The following is a 17,004-nucleotide window of genomic DNA, read 5'->3' on the forward strand; positions in this document are numbered from 1 at the left end:
GCCTGGTTCTCATTCTGCGGCCGATCTCACTCTGACCAGCAGGATGCGACGGCAACGCTTTCCACCGTCTGAGAGAGGAGAGGGAAGCGGGCAGAATTAAAAACCCAAACAAAGAGCTGATGTACTTCGCACGGGGAGTGTCCTCAGTTTAGCAGTAGGCCAGCTGGACCGCATAGACAGAGAGCTGCCGAAACCCACATTGAGGTCTCAAGATCTGACCCTCAGCAGTTTGAAGAGGGGACTTTGGCGTGAGCGCGTGCATGCGCATGCATTCGATAGCAAAACTGTTGTCTCTCGGGTGCAGGTCTATCCGGTATAAATTGCACGCTGCTAACACGTGGTGTCGAGGGAGTCAAAACCGCTAACATATGCGGTCTCTGGGCTGCTCCAGTCACTTTCAGTCTGTAGTCTCCAGAGGGGTGATCTGTACGTGTGTGTGGGAGGGGAGGTTGTTTATACACGTGTGTTGCAAGGGTTCGTGCATGGGATGGCATACGGGCCGCGCTGCTGTTTAAAAGTCAAACATGAATTACGTTGAGCTGTTGGTGGGGTTCAAACATCAAAAGACATCATGACCAAGGATTATGTTTTAAAACAACGTGGATTCGAGCCATAAATGCTTGTTGTGCATCAAAAACTGAACAGTCGGGACAGCAGACACGCTTTGAAGCGCCTTTCGGAAAATGTGCTGCCACCATGTTTTTGAATCGGTATTTAACGTTTAATGTAATGTACACTATTTCTTTACTTTTTTCGGCATGTTAATTGTATTTTTATTATTGGATTCATTGTCATTGTAGCAGCATTGTTGAATATGTTGAGGGCTTTAATGGTGATTCAAATATTCAACCTTTTCTTTTTGGTCTCTGGATGGAAAGTATGACGAGTCATCCCCTCACGTTTATTCTGTCATAAATAATGACAGATGTCTAAGTAACTGTGTTTCTTTCAAAAATGGCTGGACTTGTTTCAGATCTACTTATAATGTCATCATAAATCCATAGATCAATAGTCCTTCACCGGCTTTCTTCTCGTTCACTGCTTTGTAGTTTGCGGCTTGGTGGTCTTGAGGCCTGGCATGTGATTGCAAAGCAATGTTCTAGACACAGAGAATGTGGCCAGGACCTGGAGAATGGACTCTCCCCATTCACTCATTTCCATCTTTGGGCAACATCTTTTCCGGAAAAGATTGCAGTCCTATAATGAGAAGTTTAATTAAATGCTGTAAAAGAGTTACTTCCGTGCCTGTCAAAGCTCCTTGGAATTATTTTGTGAATTGTTACGCAGAGTTGAGGTTTTGCTGGTCTCAGCGTTTTGACGGGTTGTCTCAGCAGACGGCTCCTTTCAAAAGAATGCATCTTCGTCGGTGAGCAGACTCATCTTCTGCACGCTTGACCGAAGATTACTGTTGTGGTTTCTCTTTCATGCGTCAAGTGTGTTTTAATGCGTTGTCAATCACTTGCCTTCAGAGAAATACCACACCACATCTTCACCTTCACCGAACAAACTTTAGGCTTTTTAAGTGTAATTCACCTTGATTGACTAACAAAAATCTATTAGTATTTGTAAAACTATTTAAAAGGCAATGTCGTTAGGCTATTGAGTTTTCAGTATCCATCTTGCACATAGTGTATGTTTTCTCTTTCCAAATAAATTTGGAGTGAGATAGCAGTTTTAAATTGGAAATTGCATGGTTTATATTTAGCTCTCAGCTCTGTCCCAACTGCTTGCCTGGTGAGTGGACCACAGTATGGTGGTTGAAGGGAGAGGCCAGACCTCAGTGTGTGAGCAGAGCACTTGTGGTTCCCTCTCTGGACTCGGCCCTCACGGGCCACTGGGGGTTCACGTCCCAGGCGGGGGACGGCCAACAAAGCTCTGCTGCTGATAATCTGGTTGCACTGCTCCTGGATTAGGGGCCAGTTTTGTTTATCGACCTGGCACTTGTAATCCAGGGTGATTATATAATTATAATATAATTAAAACCTGAAGCACCACTGGTTAGATGATGGATATGGGAATACGTGGATGAGTAGATGGATGATTAATGGAAGACCTGTAAACTTTGACTTTTCTGCGTTTGGTCTGTGCGTCATAACCTAGTGAGGGGAAAAGCATTTCATGGTTCCACATATAACTACTGGTTACTGCTGCAAATTCAGCCCAATGTTTTGTCTATTTCAGGTTGTGATAAAGGGCGGGAAGATTAAGGAGAACAAACATTCTTTTCCATTTCTCCCATTTAACGAACTACAACAGCACTTTACAATTTAGGGAGTTGTGAAATATAAAAAGATTAAAAAATATACAGTAATAATGAATCGGATCAATTTAGTGAATTCATACCATTGGTTGGTGTGGTTTCTTCTTGCAGAAGCAGCAAGAGAGTTTTATTTGGTACAAAAATAAGAAGTGAATATGTTAAACACCTTGAAGATACAGATTAGTGGCTAGAAAAGATTACTTGGAAATTGTTCCAGATGGTTAAATTGACAATATATTGCTGGTTTAATGTTATTGTGTACTTTTTTTTAATGTTGATGCTTTGGCAACACTGTTTATCTGAAACCTCCATTCCAATAAAGCCAAACTGATATTAAAACGATATTATATTTAGAACCCATTATATGAAAATAGAAAACAAAAACTAGGCAACATGAAGCAAGGGAAAATGGTTTTGGACATTGGGGACATCAATTTGTGTGATTTAAACACTAGGGAGCCAAAAAGCAAACATTCTGTTAAATAACAACTTTTTCTTGGTTTCAGAGTATATCAAATAGTCTTCTCCTTCATGCTACATTTCACATTACTGCCCATTGTTTTTTTTTCAGTCCATTGATATAATAGTGCCTGGATTTACTGTTTAATCTGGAGAAGCACTTGCCTCCCTCCTCTGCTTGTGTACAGCATCTTTTCTGTTGGTTTGCATTCCTCTCTACCTTTCTCTCAAGTTGTGTCTCTTTTCATCCGTCAGTCCGCCTCACTGCAAGAGCATCAACAAGGATCTAACTAAAGCGTGACACCTCATCACCTTAGATATACAACGGGATTTGCTGAGCACTTTAAAACTCCTGTGTACGTGCACCGCACAGGGCTTGTGCTTCAACTCATCTCTGGTCTCTAGAAATGAAGATGCGCAACCCTGTAATCTCCCCGACTATTATTACCGATCTGCTTTACTGTGCATGCAAAACCAACAATACAGCTCACAGAGTAAGAGTTATCTTAACCAACCACATCGTTTGTTTCACTTCTCAAATAAGACATGGTCTTTAAGTGCTTGAGTGCAGTTATACAAACAGAGCGGCTTAACAGATCAAAGCCGTCGGACCCATAATGTCTTTCCCAGCCTTTCGCCTTCACGTTCGTTTGAGGCACCGTCAGAGGTGGTAGGAAATCGAACCGCGCTAATCTAAAAATCACATGGGAAATTCATGAGAAAGAAAATCTTGCACACTGGTTTTGGGTTGTGTAAATGGTAATTTATGACAGTGCATCATAGCCTTTGCTATCTTACAAAAGCCCTCAATGTTAGCCAACAGGAGAAGACAAATGTTCTACGCGCTCGGTATATTTTCAGAATTGCACGGCTGTTGATGGAGCCGAGCTGTACCACTCTCCAGCCTTGAGTCATATGTTTGCCCTTTTTGCTAACGGTATTTGTTTTCCCGTCCTCTGCTTCACCGTTGGAGACGCTGTCCCGCGGAGCTGACAGACCCGGAATATAAATAGGTTGATATCTCCGCTTCGGAGGTCAGCCAGAGAAGTGAGCAGACACAGAACTAATTTCTCAACTCCTCGACCACACTCTGCTGTTGACAATTATTCTCGACCAGACAAATCATTCCTCCCCTGCAAAATCCTCTTGTGTCATGATAGTTTATCAGACAGATAAACTGCTTCCAACTTTGCCCTGCTTCTCATTGTAGTGCTGAATGGAGCTGATAAAATAGCTTTAAATGTTCCACAGAAGAACATTGACACATACAAAAATGAGCAGTATTGTTGTCATTTAGAGAATCAAAGTTTTGTTTTAAAATAGACCACCAGTATTGCCTTTTTTTCTATGATTATGATTAATATGATTCCTTGCGTAGGTTCTGGACGGATCGGATAGGAGCTGTACTTGGTATTCGATACTCGCTCAATGTGCAGCGTTCTTTACATGTGAAGCCGACAACGTGATTTTAGAGCGTCGAAGATGCTGATCGGTGTTTAACTTTGTCTTCTTCTGGTCCAGCCTGATGACTGTGCCCTCCAGCTGTCCCACAATGGAAGCTACCTGGACCTGGAGTCCACCCTGGCAGAGCAGAGAGATGAACTGGAGGGATTTCAGGAGGAAGGAGGGTAAGATAACGCTCACCTTTGACTCACTCTCTCACTCTCTTATCATTTCCGTCAGTGTGACCAAACAAAAGCAAACGTTTGCATGCACACAACAGGCTGGAATGAAAAACATTCTCTGTCACTGCACTGCAGTTGCTCCCATATTTGTTTGCATTTAAAGACACAATGCTACTGCAGGTTGATAACGCCAGTTGCTCTTATTGACTCTTCATGTTGAAGTGGTCAGATGAGCCGTTATGAACCAGAAAGGCAAATGATTCAAAAGAGAAAAAAATTACTATTATTTTCCTTAAAAGTCAGACATTATCAATATAATTAGTCTGGAGAAAGACATATAAATATTTGGGCAAGATAAGAAGCAAAATGATACAGTCTTTATTTAAATCCTGACTAATGGGACCCAAATTAGTATCCTGCTGTATTCCTTAGCCAATTTGATTATATTACAGTGATTTGAATTGAAGGGATTTTGTTCCAGGAGCAATTTGGGAAACATTCCCTTTTCCGGGCCTCAGCTGATTGAGCTCTCCAGCTCTCATTAGGTGCTCAGGTCTGTCGAAAGAAACGAGGGGACAGATCCAAGCACCTAACAGGGCCTATCAGTTTCTCAGGTCTGTCAGCACTTTGAAAAAGAAAAACGAGTTTAAAGGAAATATTAGTATAATAGACTTCATAAATTCAGATACCAAAAATGTCATCATTGCTGGATTTGTCATTTATAGATTATAATAGTCATTTAGATGGAAATCAGTCCTTTTATCAGTTCTGTGGTGGTATTTTAAGTGCCCTTTTTTGTAACTAAACGTCTCAGAGTTTCCATGGCATTCATCCATTCATGTCTCTTAAAATACCTGGCCTCCCTGGCCCGTTGACAGAAGTGATGTCATCTTAACCACTTATGAGGTGTAGACGCGTCTCACGAGTAAATCTCAATTGAAGGTTACATCAGTGCTCTCATTAGAAGTGGCCAAAGTACAATTGCGCACCCAACACCATTCAACTCTCAACTTCTAATTTAGTTGTATTTCTTTGTGGTAACATGTAGTTAACTGAGGCTTTGTCTTACTCTCAGACCCGGAGGAAGAAGAGAACCTTTAAAATAGTGTTACTTTAATTGCGGTTTCATGCATAATCTTTGGCCAGTTCCTTTATTGCCTCCATGTGTTTTCTCATGCACTGTGGGGGTATGTTGATGTATCATTAATGTGCCGCCCACTTTAGGTGATCGGGAACCAACGGTTGGCATGACATCGCCTGCTGGGTTGGACCGCAGACATGTATGGATTTATTTGTCCGTCTTAGAATTCATAAGCAGCTCATTGTCTCTGTGTTTCTGTTGGACCACGAGTGTGCCGTCCTTTCCCAGTTTCATCCGAAATTGTTCGGAGCTTCTAGGAGGCCTTTGAGAGCTGTGAGGTTGAAGTGGTCCACTTCTTCTCTCGTCGGAGACTGAGCCTGCCAGCGCCTCGTCCGGTGCCAGCTGGCACGGGCTGGTGTGGATGTGTGTCATTAATCCCACACAGTGTTGTCTGAGGAGGCTTAGGGTGAAGGTGGTTAGCCAATTATTTTGTATAAATAGGGCAGTTCTACTCGCTGGCTTTTTATGGCGCTGATGTTGCCGGGATTACATCTCCAACTGCTCGGTGTTGTTGATTAGATGATTGTTGAGCTAATAAAAGGCCTGATGAGGCCTTTCACCTTTACCTGTTTTATTTGACTTTTGTTTACACCCCGCTTTTATACTACAAATCTGTCAACCGCCGCCTCCAACTCCGAAAACATTTAACCTCATTCCCAGTTTTTGAGTTCAACAAGTTGATGTCAGAATAACTCTAACTAACTCCAGTTAACAAGCAAAATGTTGGATGACTTATTTTTGCCTGAAGCCCGGCCAGTACCTTTTAAAGAGAAAAGTGCTATATTTACATACGAGTTTCTGACCATTGGCCATTGCATCCATCTGTCATTGATATTAGCGACAGGTTACATTCCTGAGGCGCCTGTGTCATTCCTAGCGTCTTTACAATCATATTAAAAGCATGATCCTCTGACAGAGAGCTGCAGAGCCGGGAGATATCCATGTCACGGCAGCTTAAGAGCCGTAATCACTTCCCCTCCGCGTTTGAAGCTCAGCGAGAGGCGATTGTGACTCATAAATCCCCTGTCGCATCCCTGCAGTCCCACTTAGCCATGAAGTGGCCGTATAGCCGAGGCCTGTCCTCACACATTCGCACACTTTAAGGTAGTCGGTGTGTCATCTGGTGTTCTCTCTGTGATAGATTGAAAGACCCGGCACACAGAATCTCCTTAAGCACCGAGTCAGGATGGAGTTTTGGGGGACACAGTTAGGATCAGATGGCCCAACGTTCATAGAACTTGAATATTTTTGTGGATTATGTGGATTGAGGAATGAGGTTCCGCTGTTGTAGGAAGAATGTTACTGTACATCAAACTAATGTGCGGATTTAGGTGTTGGGCCTGATGTCATTTTTGCTCAATTGTGTGTCAATTGGCAGAAAATTAGGCAGAAAGTCCTCAAGGACATATTCCCCGGCTTCTCCTGATAAGATAAAGTACAGTTCTGTTACAATTGTCAAAATTGATTCAGCATGTGAAAAGTCTAGCTGACCTACAGCACAGAATACCCTTTTTTTCGCATTTCACTGCCCTGGTACATCTGAAAGCTAACAGTTTTGTGCTGAATATGCTGTTCTGAGTGTGCTTGAGGTCTGAGGTCAAGCCCATCAAAATCCATCTGTTCCTGCCTCATCTCATTTCATTAGCTCCGTTTTCTTCTGACCCACTTGGATAGAAGATTTTTATTTTAGGAGAAAAAAGTGCATTCGTTAAGAAACGGCGGGATTTTCAAACACAATATCGCTTTAACGTCGAGGAGGAAAATAAAATAACAGTTGCTCCTTCTGTGTCTGAGGAGCATTTTACGGGTATTATTAACTAGAACCGCTTGCTGGTTGTTCAATGTGTGTGTGGCTGTGCGTGCATGGGGGCATCTCTTGAATGTGAGACTTGGTCAGACTTGGTTAGTGAAGCTTGCCTGGGGATGCTTCAGCAGACTAACCCCCCCCGGCCCACAGGGACTCTGCGGGTTCCTCTGTGGACACTGTTGTCTACAGAGTGTTGATCGAGAAGTGCTGAGTCAGTAGACCTCCGTGGGGCTTTCTCCCAGCTTTGCACTGGTCCAGTTGCAGCTGCTTTGGGCATTAGGATTAAGACAGAACTTTATGAGATTGCTGGAGAACATAGCAGTGACGAGAGGTTGGAAACAAATGGAGAAAAATATGACGTGGTACCTACATTGGCAGCGATAGTTGTTACTATTGCAATCCTGTTTGATGCTTTTGGTAAGTTATGATGATGGATCGCAGATTTATGCTTTAAGTTAAAAGAGTTATAGTTTCACTGCCTCTTTTCATATACCGCACAAATAAAACAGCCATATGCGATCATTTAATCATTTAAAAAGCCAGCAAATTGAGAACTATTTCTTTTGCTAATTGGCAGGAAGTAAGACGTCATTTAGAAGTAAATGTTCATTTATTGAGATTTTCAAGAATCGTCATGGTTATTCAAATGGGAGCAGCAAAGGTATTTCAGAAGCATGTTGCTGCCCATGATGAATCAGATTCAACATGCGCCCGGCTTGAGTTGATTATACAGAAACCAGAACATTCTGGCACATAACACCAAAAGCGGATCAGGGAATTTAGGTATCACATCCCACCATGGAGTCAATTTGTTATTCGGCTTATGTTCTTTGTAGTTCTTATTTTTTCTCTAACTTTGGGCTCCACACTTTACAGGCCTGCAGCACTGTCTGAAGGAGGGTCTTTAATTGCTATGGGGGGGTGGGGGGGGGGGTCTGAAAACCTCACATATATACCATGCGTGTTTGTTTAATTTGATAATGAGCACGTTGGTCTGTGAAGCCTCAGGTCTTGGTTAAGCACGGGGAGAGAAAGCAGACTTTCATGACAAAATGGATCTGGTTACCCGTGCCCCTCGACAGCATCACAGAGGATTAAGTTCCTGTCTGCTGCCTCATCTCACCACTGAAGGTCCATGTTGACAGATGGAGCTCCCGTGTTATCGGATGCTCGATAACATACTTGATAAACACTAAGCATATACAGATCTCCCATTCCATCTAATCTGCTCGTGTGTCAGCGTCGCCGTCCGCTAACTGACCAAGGTAAGACAGATCACAGCATGTCTGTCTCGATTGGTTATCCATTAGTGCTGCTTGTTTATGGCCAGGCGGCAGTATTATCTGCCTTCTGTGCTGGTCGGCTGTTTCTCTGTGTCATACCCACTGATGCCTGATGGTCACTAAGAGTAACAGCCTGTTGCTGGCACAGTGCCAGTCTGAACATTCATGCAGCCTTTGTGCAGGCGCCATAAAAGCCTATTTGTCAGGGAGCCGAATTAGGGGGGGGAGGGGAAGGAGAAGGGGGGGGGATGTAAAACTCTACCTGCTGTGCTCTTGTCCACAGTTGTGTCTTCTGGGTTTGTTGTGTGTTCCTTTAGCAAGTCGAGAGCTTGAAGGCACAATCTGAAAAATGTAAACAAAAGGGTGCCCCCCCCACCTAACCGTCCCCATCACCAAAATTCAACTTTACGGTCAAATTAATTGAGACGACACAACATTTGAGTCATTATGTTTCTCAGATTGTTGACCGGTTTGTTCACATTCGCAAACACAGGCAAACATAATTCATTTGGACTGAATCCATTACACTAAAACTGAATAGACTTATAATAATCTAAATTTGTCTGTCACTAATTCACTTTTTTCTTCATTACCGTGAACATGACCAAAGTGGTTGAGTTTGAGTCAATACCACATTTACTGTGCAATTGACGTACACCCTTTCACAACAATATATTGATTATCATCCCACAATTGAATACTGTCCTCAGCAATTCACTATTCAACCTATCGAGAGTAGCATTATTTGTGGCTGATTTTTTACATTTTTCTGTAATACCAAGCATTGACCTTGGGACTGGCTGCCACCGACGGGATACGGAAAAAGGGAAAGCATTGTTGGGTCTTGCCTTTTTATTCGATAAAAGACTAATTTGAGGTGTGACAAATCCACAAAAGTAGTCTGACGTGAATGACTGTCTGGTTTAGTGTTGCCACCAAGATAAACATAGAATAATGCCGTCTTTATACTTCAAAATGGGAAATTTATCAGTACTCTTTGTGCATAAATTGATGCTGAGGCTTCTAAGGCACCAAATGATCCTTTGTATGAATACAAATTATACTGGCCTCCCATTCACATTCACTTTCACGATAGAATAGAACTGGGATACATTGTGGTCGTCTTTGTTTCGGACTGTCATTCAGACATTGTAAGCAGTTGACAGGAGTGTGATAGGGTTTGGCCATAGCTCCATTAACCCAGGGGGGAGGTGTTGACCTCTTAGCTTCTCCCATCCTTCATTTTCCCTTTTGAGACCGTTCCCTGGTTCTCTTCAGCAGCTAGTTCCCTGTTGTGTTCAAACTGCACATTGTCAAGGGTTTGATTAAGACTGAACACTGTGATTTGTCATAATTTTTCCCCTTTACGCGGAAGCTATTTGGGGATTATATTTTCTTGTCAGCACTTGGTGGCCTCTGGCGTATTGAACGCTGCCTTTGATTAGATGCACAGAGGCACACAAACACACATACATTTAGATATTCACACATGGTCCAATGTCCTGCAACAATTGTCTCACTTTGTCTTTTTTTCTTCACAGGAGGGGAAAGAAACACGGCGTTATTCTCCGAACACAGCTGTCTGTCAGAGTCCATGCCTGCATTGGTGGGTAATAATCTGTACTTTCATCCAAAACTGTACATTTGTCATTTCTATCTTTATGACGCTCTATTTGCGGTTCTCTGACTATGTGACCAGTGAGGTATGAGTTTTAATTACCTCTATTACCAGTGGATTGTTTTATTGAGGTCTCTGTTTAACTTGCACAGTGGCAGTCTTGGCCTAGAAAATAGCCTAGAGTTTTAATTTGAGTGAGAATTAACAGCATTTTAACAACACTCAGATCACTGGCACGGAGCGAAGCCTGAAAACATTTAATGTTTTTTGGAGTTGCTGTGTTCTGTCACTTTGTTTTATTGGGCCTCCTGGTGTCTTTGAGTAATGTGAGGGAACAAGCACAAAGAGCTGAGTGAAAACATATGCATGTGGCATGCCTGCGAACACACACACACACACACACACACATATACATATGCAAACATACACACAGGGGTTGGGTTTTGATTAAACTCAGGACGACACTCAGACCTAGATTTTGATTTCTGTGCATTGTGACAGATCTTTTGGGGTTAGATGTAACGGATACGTATGTGTTAATTGTTTTGCCACCTTGTTTGCGCATAATGTGCGAAGGCAACACACCAGCCCTTTAAAAGTAGTGTCCCAGTGATTTGTAGGTTTTGTTTTAGCAAAGAGAACTATGGCTGTCAGTAGCAGAACGTGGAGCACACATTCCTATACAAAGACACACAGCACCTCTTCTGCAGTGTAAAAATAACCCAATGCCTGGAAAAGCTATTAGGCTGTAAATTATCACATTTTATGCTTTATTTCTCTATTGCAGTAGAAGCAAACCAAAGATTTGAATGAAGTCTCTCAGCGCTTGATACGCCCACTTCAGGCGTATTTTGTTTTGCAGCGTGCGCATAAAAGCCCGGCGAGGTGTGTACAAACAAGACGCACTGAGGTGAAAGCGCAGACTGCCTGTCGCGGGAACTGAAAATGGCAAATTGCGCTTTTTCCTTGTCATGCATATGCATTCATGGGAGGGTCAAGGAGAAAGTGGGAGTTTCCCCATAAAGAGGGGATGCGCCTAATTATGTATTCTGCCGTACGTATGCGCAGCGCTGATAGCGCTACGTTTACAAATGTACGTACACGAGGTCCTCAGACTCTCGCTGCTATGGTTACTTATTCAATCGGCTGACGTGCAACGCAAAAGTTTGCAAACATTCTTCTTTTATTGAGATTGTTCAGCCACGATGGCTCATTAAGCACGGGTTGACGTTCTGGACACTATGACTGATGTTGATACAGTAAATAACTAAAATATATATCATATTTGGAGTATGTATTTGGACTTTGCTGTATTCTGCTTGGGCTCCCCAAGCCGGCTTTACGCTCGTCAGCTAGTCAGCCTGCTAATTGCACAAAGCCTTAATCCTACACGGGTTACAGAAAATGAGCCAAACCATAGCAGTGTGTTATCCTGTGCTGTGACAAAAGTGTGTGGACGAAGCATTCTTTTTTTTTACATTTTACTATTGAATTTCTGTCCTACTGTAATATTGATGAACGTGTCTGAAGCGCGTCCACACTGGATTCACCTTATTCTCTCCTCCTGCTGGTGCTCGGCTGAGCTTAGTGGAGCCTGTGGAGCGGCAGACAGACTTGCTGCTCTTCTCTAAGTGGATGATGACCCTCTTTGCCTCTAAGTTGACAGCCACCTGTTGCCCTTTCTTTAGCCTCCCCCAGTGACTGCCCTGGTGGCTTGCTGATTTAGGCAAGGTGGTCACTGTTACTGTAAACTTGTCCAGACATTTGATCCTAATTTTATCCGACTAGAGGGTTTACCTCGTAGCCGACGAGTGGAGAATCACTGGGTGACGTTCTGGCTCCACCCAGGAGATAATTCGTTAGTCTTCCAAAGGCAAATGGCATCGTATTCTTCGGGTTGTGCACTTGCTCTGCATTAAGGGATCGCACATTTTCCTTCTGCCAGCTCATAAAAGCCAAAATGTCTCCAAAAATCAGCCTCAATATTGTTTGTACATGTATTTTTTGTTGGCATTGACCATACTTTTTTTGCTTTCAATAATATGATGTCATATGGTGAAATAAATATGCTATAATAGACGGCCTTTGGATAAGAGCCAACACAAAATGTACAAAGGTATCAAAGGGGCTTAAACGCAGTGATTTCCAGAATCTCTGGAAATCCCGTAGAAATGCTCCTTTTGTTTGAGTCTGACAAGCTTGAACTAACAGCGCTAACAGCACCCTTCTTGTGTGAGCTTCAGGCCAAAGGCTGCGTGTTTCAACATTTCCCGTGCTGTTTCTATGCCATTTCTTTAAAGTCACATTTTAAACGTACGCCCACTTAAAATTGGGCGCCGAGTTAGTACACCCGAGCAGCCCAAAATACTCCCTCTACACCCACTCCATTAACACAAGTGATGAGATGGTTAAAACCTTGTGCGCAATCCCCATCATGTAGCACTGTTATGTGGTTTTCTCTTTGCATGTATCTGAAAGTTTAATTAAGAAGTGCGTAACTTTGTTTATGTCCTCTGGTTTTTGGGGCTTTCTCCAAATGTGTAAATCACAGGGCTGGCTATCGGTTTGTTTGTGTTGTTATGTGTGTGTGCGTCTAGTCGTTGCTAGTCATTAACTGTCACACACACACATGGTCTTTCTAGGACCGGGCAGAAATCTATGCATTATAGAGTCAGGGCAGGACAGGGCAAGAAAAGTGCTCACACGAAGAGCTAATGGTTTATTAAGATGCGGTTTAGCGATCTTCCTCCGGCGTAGTGATTTGTTCTCATCACACAGTGAAGCAATCCAGGCGCTTTGTGTACTAAAACTGAAAATCAGGCACCGTAAATGTTTATCTGTGTGTGTTCTGCAGAGTGTAGTCTCGTTAACATGAAGCTCTGTGGATATTTGTCTGTATACATTACTTGATTAATGCATTAGTCTCTTCGTGGATACACAGGAAAATGACTTTCGAATGGATGTGTTTTTTGCCATTTAGAGGACGTGTGGTGATGGTTTGATCTGTGTTTATATTTCTTTGACCGGCCTGGGATTTAGAAAATAAACTCAACTCATCCCTCTCTGCGTGTAAGCATTGGCCACAGTGTGTTTAAATGGTTGGACTGTTATTCTTTTGGGCGGAATAGATGTGGTAGCCACGGGCCTGATTAAAGCAGTCCTGTGCTTATTGTAGTGCTGTCTGCAAGTACAGTACAGTAGGTCCTCTTTGTCCTCCAACGGGACATTTTCTGAGGTTGCCGTGATGTGATGGTAAGGATCATTTGACAGGAAGCGAAACCGAGAGCATTATAGTCTACTATATACTGCACGTCGTGTGGATGTTTAAATGGTTGAAAGTTAAGAATGAACAAATGTCACGTTGTGGTTTTGTAATCAGCAGCAGTTTGCTTGGGTTCACACAGATGTCCAGTCAGATGCTGCTCCTCATTTATGTGATCCCAGGATAACATTTAATGTGATGAATCTAACTGCTATCCAGAAAAACCATCACACTACATCAATCACGAATCACAGAGAAAGCGTGTAGTTACTACTTACAGGCGTAACAACCATACATTTGAAAGCTACACTTTGTTGGTATTCCCCTTTTAGAGCAGCTTTATCTGTCACCACATTGATCTTAGCTGAGGAGTGACAGCTGTAATAAGAGGTGACACATTCTTAGTGGATTATCTGCCTTGTCTTTTACAACCTCTCATAATCCGGGCTCATCACACGACTCATTCTGACCGCCGCTGACTGGTGTTTCTTTTCTGGAAAATTGGTGCAGTTTTGATCTTCAGGTTTGACGGCCGAGATGGAAGGCGACAAGCAGTTAATGCACGATTATCCCTTTGAAAACCGCGCTGGGGAAATGAATTCTTGGCCTCTAACAACGTAGTTGCATGGAAATGTACAACGACGCTGTTAAGTGTGGGTCATTGAATGTTTGTTTACATAACTTGTGTATTATTTTGTGCGTCCGGTTTGTTTGTGTTCTGTATCAACAGACGTCTTAGGAGGATAAGATCAGTTATCGTGGCGCTCTCAGCCACACAGTCTCTTTTCCACGCACTCTGCCAGATCGGTACAAAGCCACGTGCAGTTTTGTGATAAAACACATAAAAAACAATTCCAGTAGTTAACTTGCGTTGTAAAAAGAAGAACAGCTTGAACTCCCTGCTATCATTTTGTAAAGATTCGAGTTACACAAGGTTAAGGCTCATATCTCGTTCTCTACATGTGAACCACTCTGTCTGAGGTTATTATCTGGTTATTACTATCTGCATGAACCTTCTCACAATACACCCCCGGATTATGGAACCTAGTGAGAATCCGCAATCAAAATCAAATTTCTAGTTCTGTTTTTTTTAACAGCGGGGTGCCAAGCGAGCAGGGACTGATTAAGAACGCGCATATCACGTGGCCCCCCCAGAGACACAGAGGACGATCAAATTGCCCCTCTCACTTACGATGGAGAGACCCCCAAAATGGAATCGTGGACTAAGAGTCACTCGCCGGAGGCCAACGCAAACAACGCCGCGCCGAATACGAGAGTAACTCTGAAACCGCAAACATCTCAGGAAGCGAGACGCGGAGTCTTGCTTTACAAATCACAGAGGACAGCAAAGGTCGATCAGTGTTTGACGGTGTCACTCCCCTCACACTTTCCCCTCACTCTGTTTTCATTTACTCGCTGTTTGGCTGTGAGCCCCAACAACCCCATGCAGGGAGATACAGTAACAACGCACTTTGCTTTAATGCTGAATTTATGGGCAACAGCAAAGGACGATGATTCCTCTGGTTTTGTCCTCTGGCCGTCACAACTACGAGGCGATTTCTTTCCCGTTTTTGGCAGGTTCGGGTCTAATGTTTCACTTACCGTACATGTTTGGAGACTTCTGGAACATGATTGTATATCTTCATGTTCTCACGTGGACAACATTCATGCAAAGGCACGCACACATATGAAGAAGCCATCTGGTTGCAGCTGTAAGGCCCCTCATTACCGCTCCTCACCCGTCCGAATAAGAACAGAGATGTCTGCATTTTCATCCAGCCAAGAGGGGAATATATATACTGTTTTGGACCAGTGGACAAAACGGTATTCCTGTGGATAACAAGGAGTCCCATTGCCTTGTGGTTGAGTTTCAGTGCAGCAAATAATTTCATTTCTTTTTTTTTTTCCATCTTTACTCACTCATGACAACCAGCCCGACTCCTCAGAAAAATCCAACGATGATGTTTTAAAATTGCTTTAAATTACGTTTTACGGTCAGCTCATAACCAGACAGCGTTTTTCAATGTGGCACGTCGTGACATATGAGAGCTGGAGCGCTGTCGGGGAGGCCGTGTGAACCAGACCTCTGTGGCGTTTACCTGCTGCCGTGAGACCGGAGCAGTCTTTGCTGGAGTGGACAGGTGTCCTCCGTCGCCACAGACTTTAAACAGCTGACTGCTTGTAGGAAAGACAATTTGGAAGGAATCTGAGTTTGTTTTTGTTTTAACCAACATTTATTTGATGTCTGCAGGGAACTGTTTATTGTGTATTTACACAGGGGTCGGTGGTGGTGAGGTTTGAGGTGACTCTTCATAGCCGCTGTTTGCCCTCTCTGTGTATTCGTAAGGGAGAGAGGACAGAGAGAAAAGCAGACATTTATCTCACATCTGACATATTCAAATTCCATTATGCTTAACATGTTTAGGAATGCCACTGATGAGTTACTTTCTTCAATTAATCTGACAATTTATTTAATGGTTAATTGTTTCATCATTTGGTCATTCAAAATTTCAAAATTAGTGAGGAAGAAATTACTTAAATAACCGATTTATCGACTTACCGTTTCAGATCTAAACTGGTTGTTTTTTTCACCTGTCGTCACGTGTTGCCACAGCTGGCCGGCTTTGAATCACGTACAATGACTGTTTGGCTTTGAAGGATGATTTACTGGATTTTCCTACACATTCATGTGTGTGGGGGCGGGGTGTCAATTTAGTCTCGGCGCTGACATCGGCTGGAAAAGCCAAGATGGACATGACCTGCAAAGTGGGAAGTGAGAGTCACTTTTTCTGCAGTGTGTACATTGGACACTGGGCTCTTTTGATCCCTTTTATCTACTGCAGAGACTTTTTGTTGTGGAGGGACCGTCACAGTTGTCGCGCGCTTCTTGCTGTGTCCCTCTCTTTTTTTCCCCCTAATGAAAGACATAGTGTCCCTTTGTCTTCCAGCTCGTTCTGTTTTTGCATCCTCTCTTTATGGTCTGGACACATATGACGATGTAGTCAGAGGACATTTGCACATTTGATGCTTCTCTATTACCAGGTAAACGGTAGCCGCTTTGAGCCGATTTCAGACAGATCACCGTGTCCCTTCGTAATGAATCTCTCTTTACGACCCCATTCTTCTGTAAGTCTGGCTTCTCATGATTCACATTGAGTTGTGGTGACTGGGGGACCTACAGAAACTTCATTCAACTTCATGCAAAGGTAAAACGTCTGTGTTTATGATTTAAGAGCCGTCTACTCGTGTTCTGGTTCACAGCTGTGTAGCCACCCCGAGGGGAGGCATGATAAACAGCTGGGGAGGGATTTTGGATGTTGTGAACCATATTGGGCTCCTCTGCAAATATTAGCTAGGTCATGAGGTATCTGCTTCCCTTCATGGAGTTCAAACACGTTCAAGGCCAAGTTAAAAGTACAGTTGTTATTATGAGAGCTCAAGTCTAGGGCAGAAGTGGGATGAGTAATATTTACATTGTGGCCTTTAATGACACATGATAGCCTCTTACTGTCATTTAATCTATATTCACCTTTACAATACCCAGGTGAG

At 43.0% G+C, this 17,004-nt stretch overlaps 1 protein-coding gene across 6 annotated transcripts in view; it reads left to right on the forward strand.

The window, feature by feature from the left end:
- The window catches only part of fhod3b (formin homology 2 domain containing 3b), a 67,991-nt gene that overhangs the window by 2,417 nt on the left and 48,570 nt on the right, over positions 1-17,004 (forward strand). For all 6 annotated transcript variants that reach the window (XM_040166432.2, XM_040166428.2, XM_040166429.2 and 3 more), the window contains exons 2-3: positions 4,241-4,347; positions 10,117-10,181. In XM_040166432.2, the coding sequence (XP_040022366.2) occupies positions 4,241-4,347; positions 10,117-10,181 (172 nt within the window). The remainder of the gene's footprint in view (positions 1-4,240; positions 4,348-10,116; positions 10,182-17,004) is intronic.

This window comes from Gasterosteus aculeatus, chromosome 20, assembly GCF_964276395.1.
Source record: "Gasterosteus aculeatus chromosome 20, fGasAcu3.hap1.1, whole genome shotgun sequence".
Taxonomy (NCBI): domain Eukaryota; kingdom Metazoa; phylum Chordata; class Actinopteri; order Perciformes; family Gasterosteidae; genus Gasterosteus; species Gasterosteus aculeatus.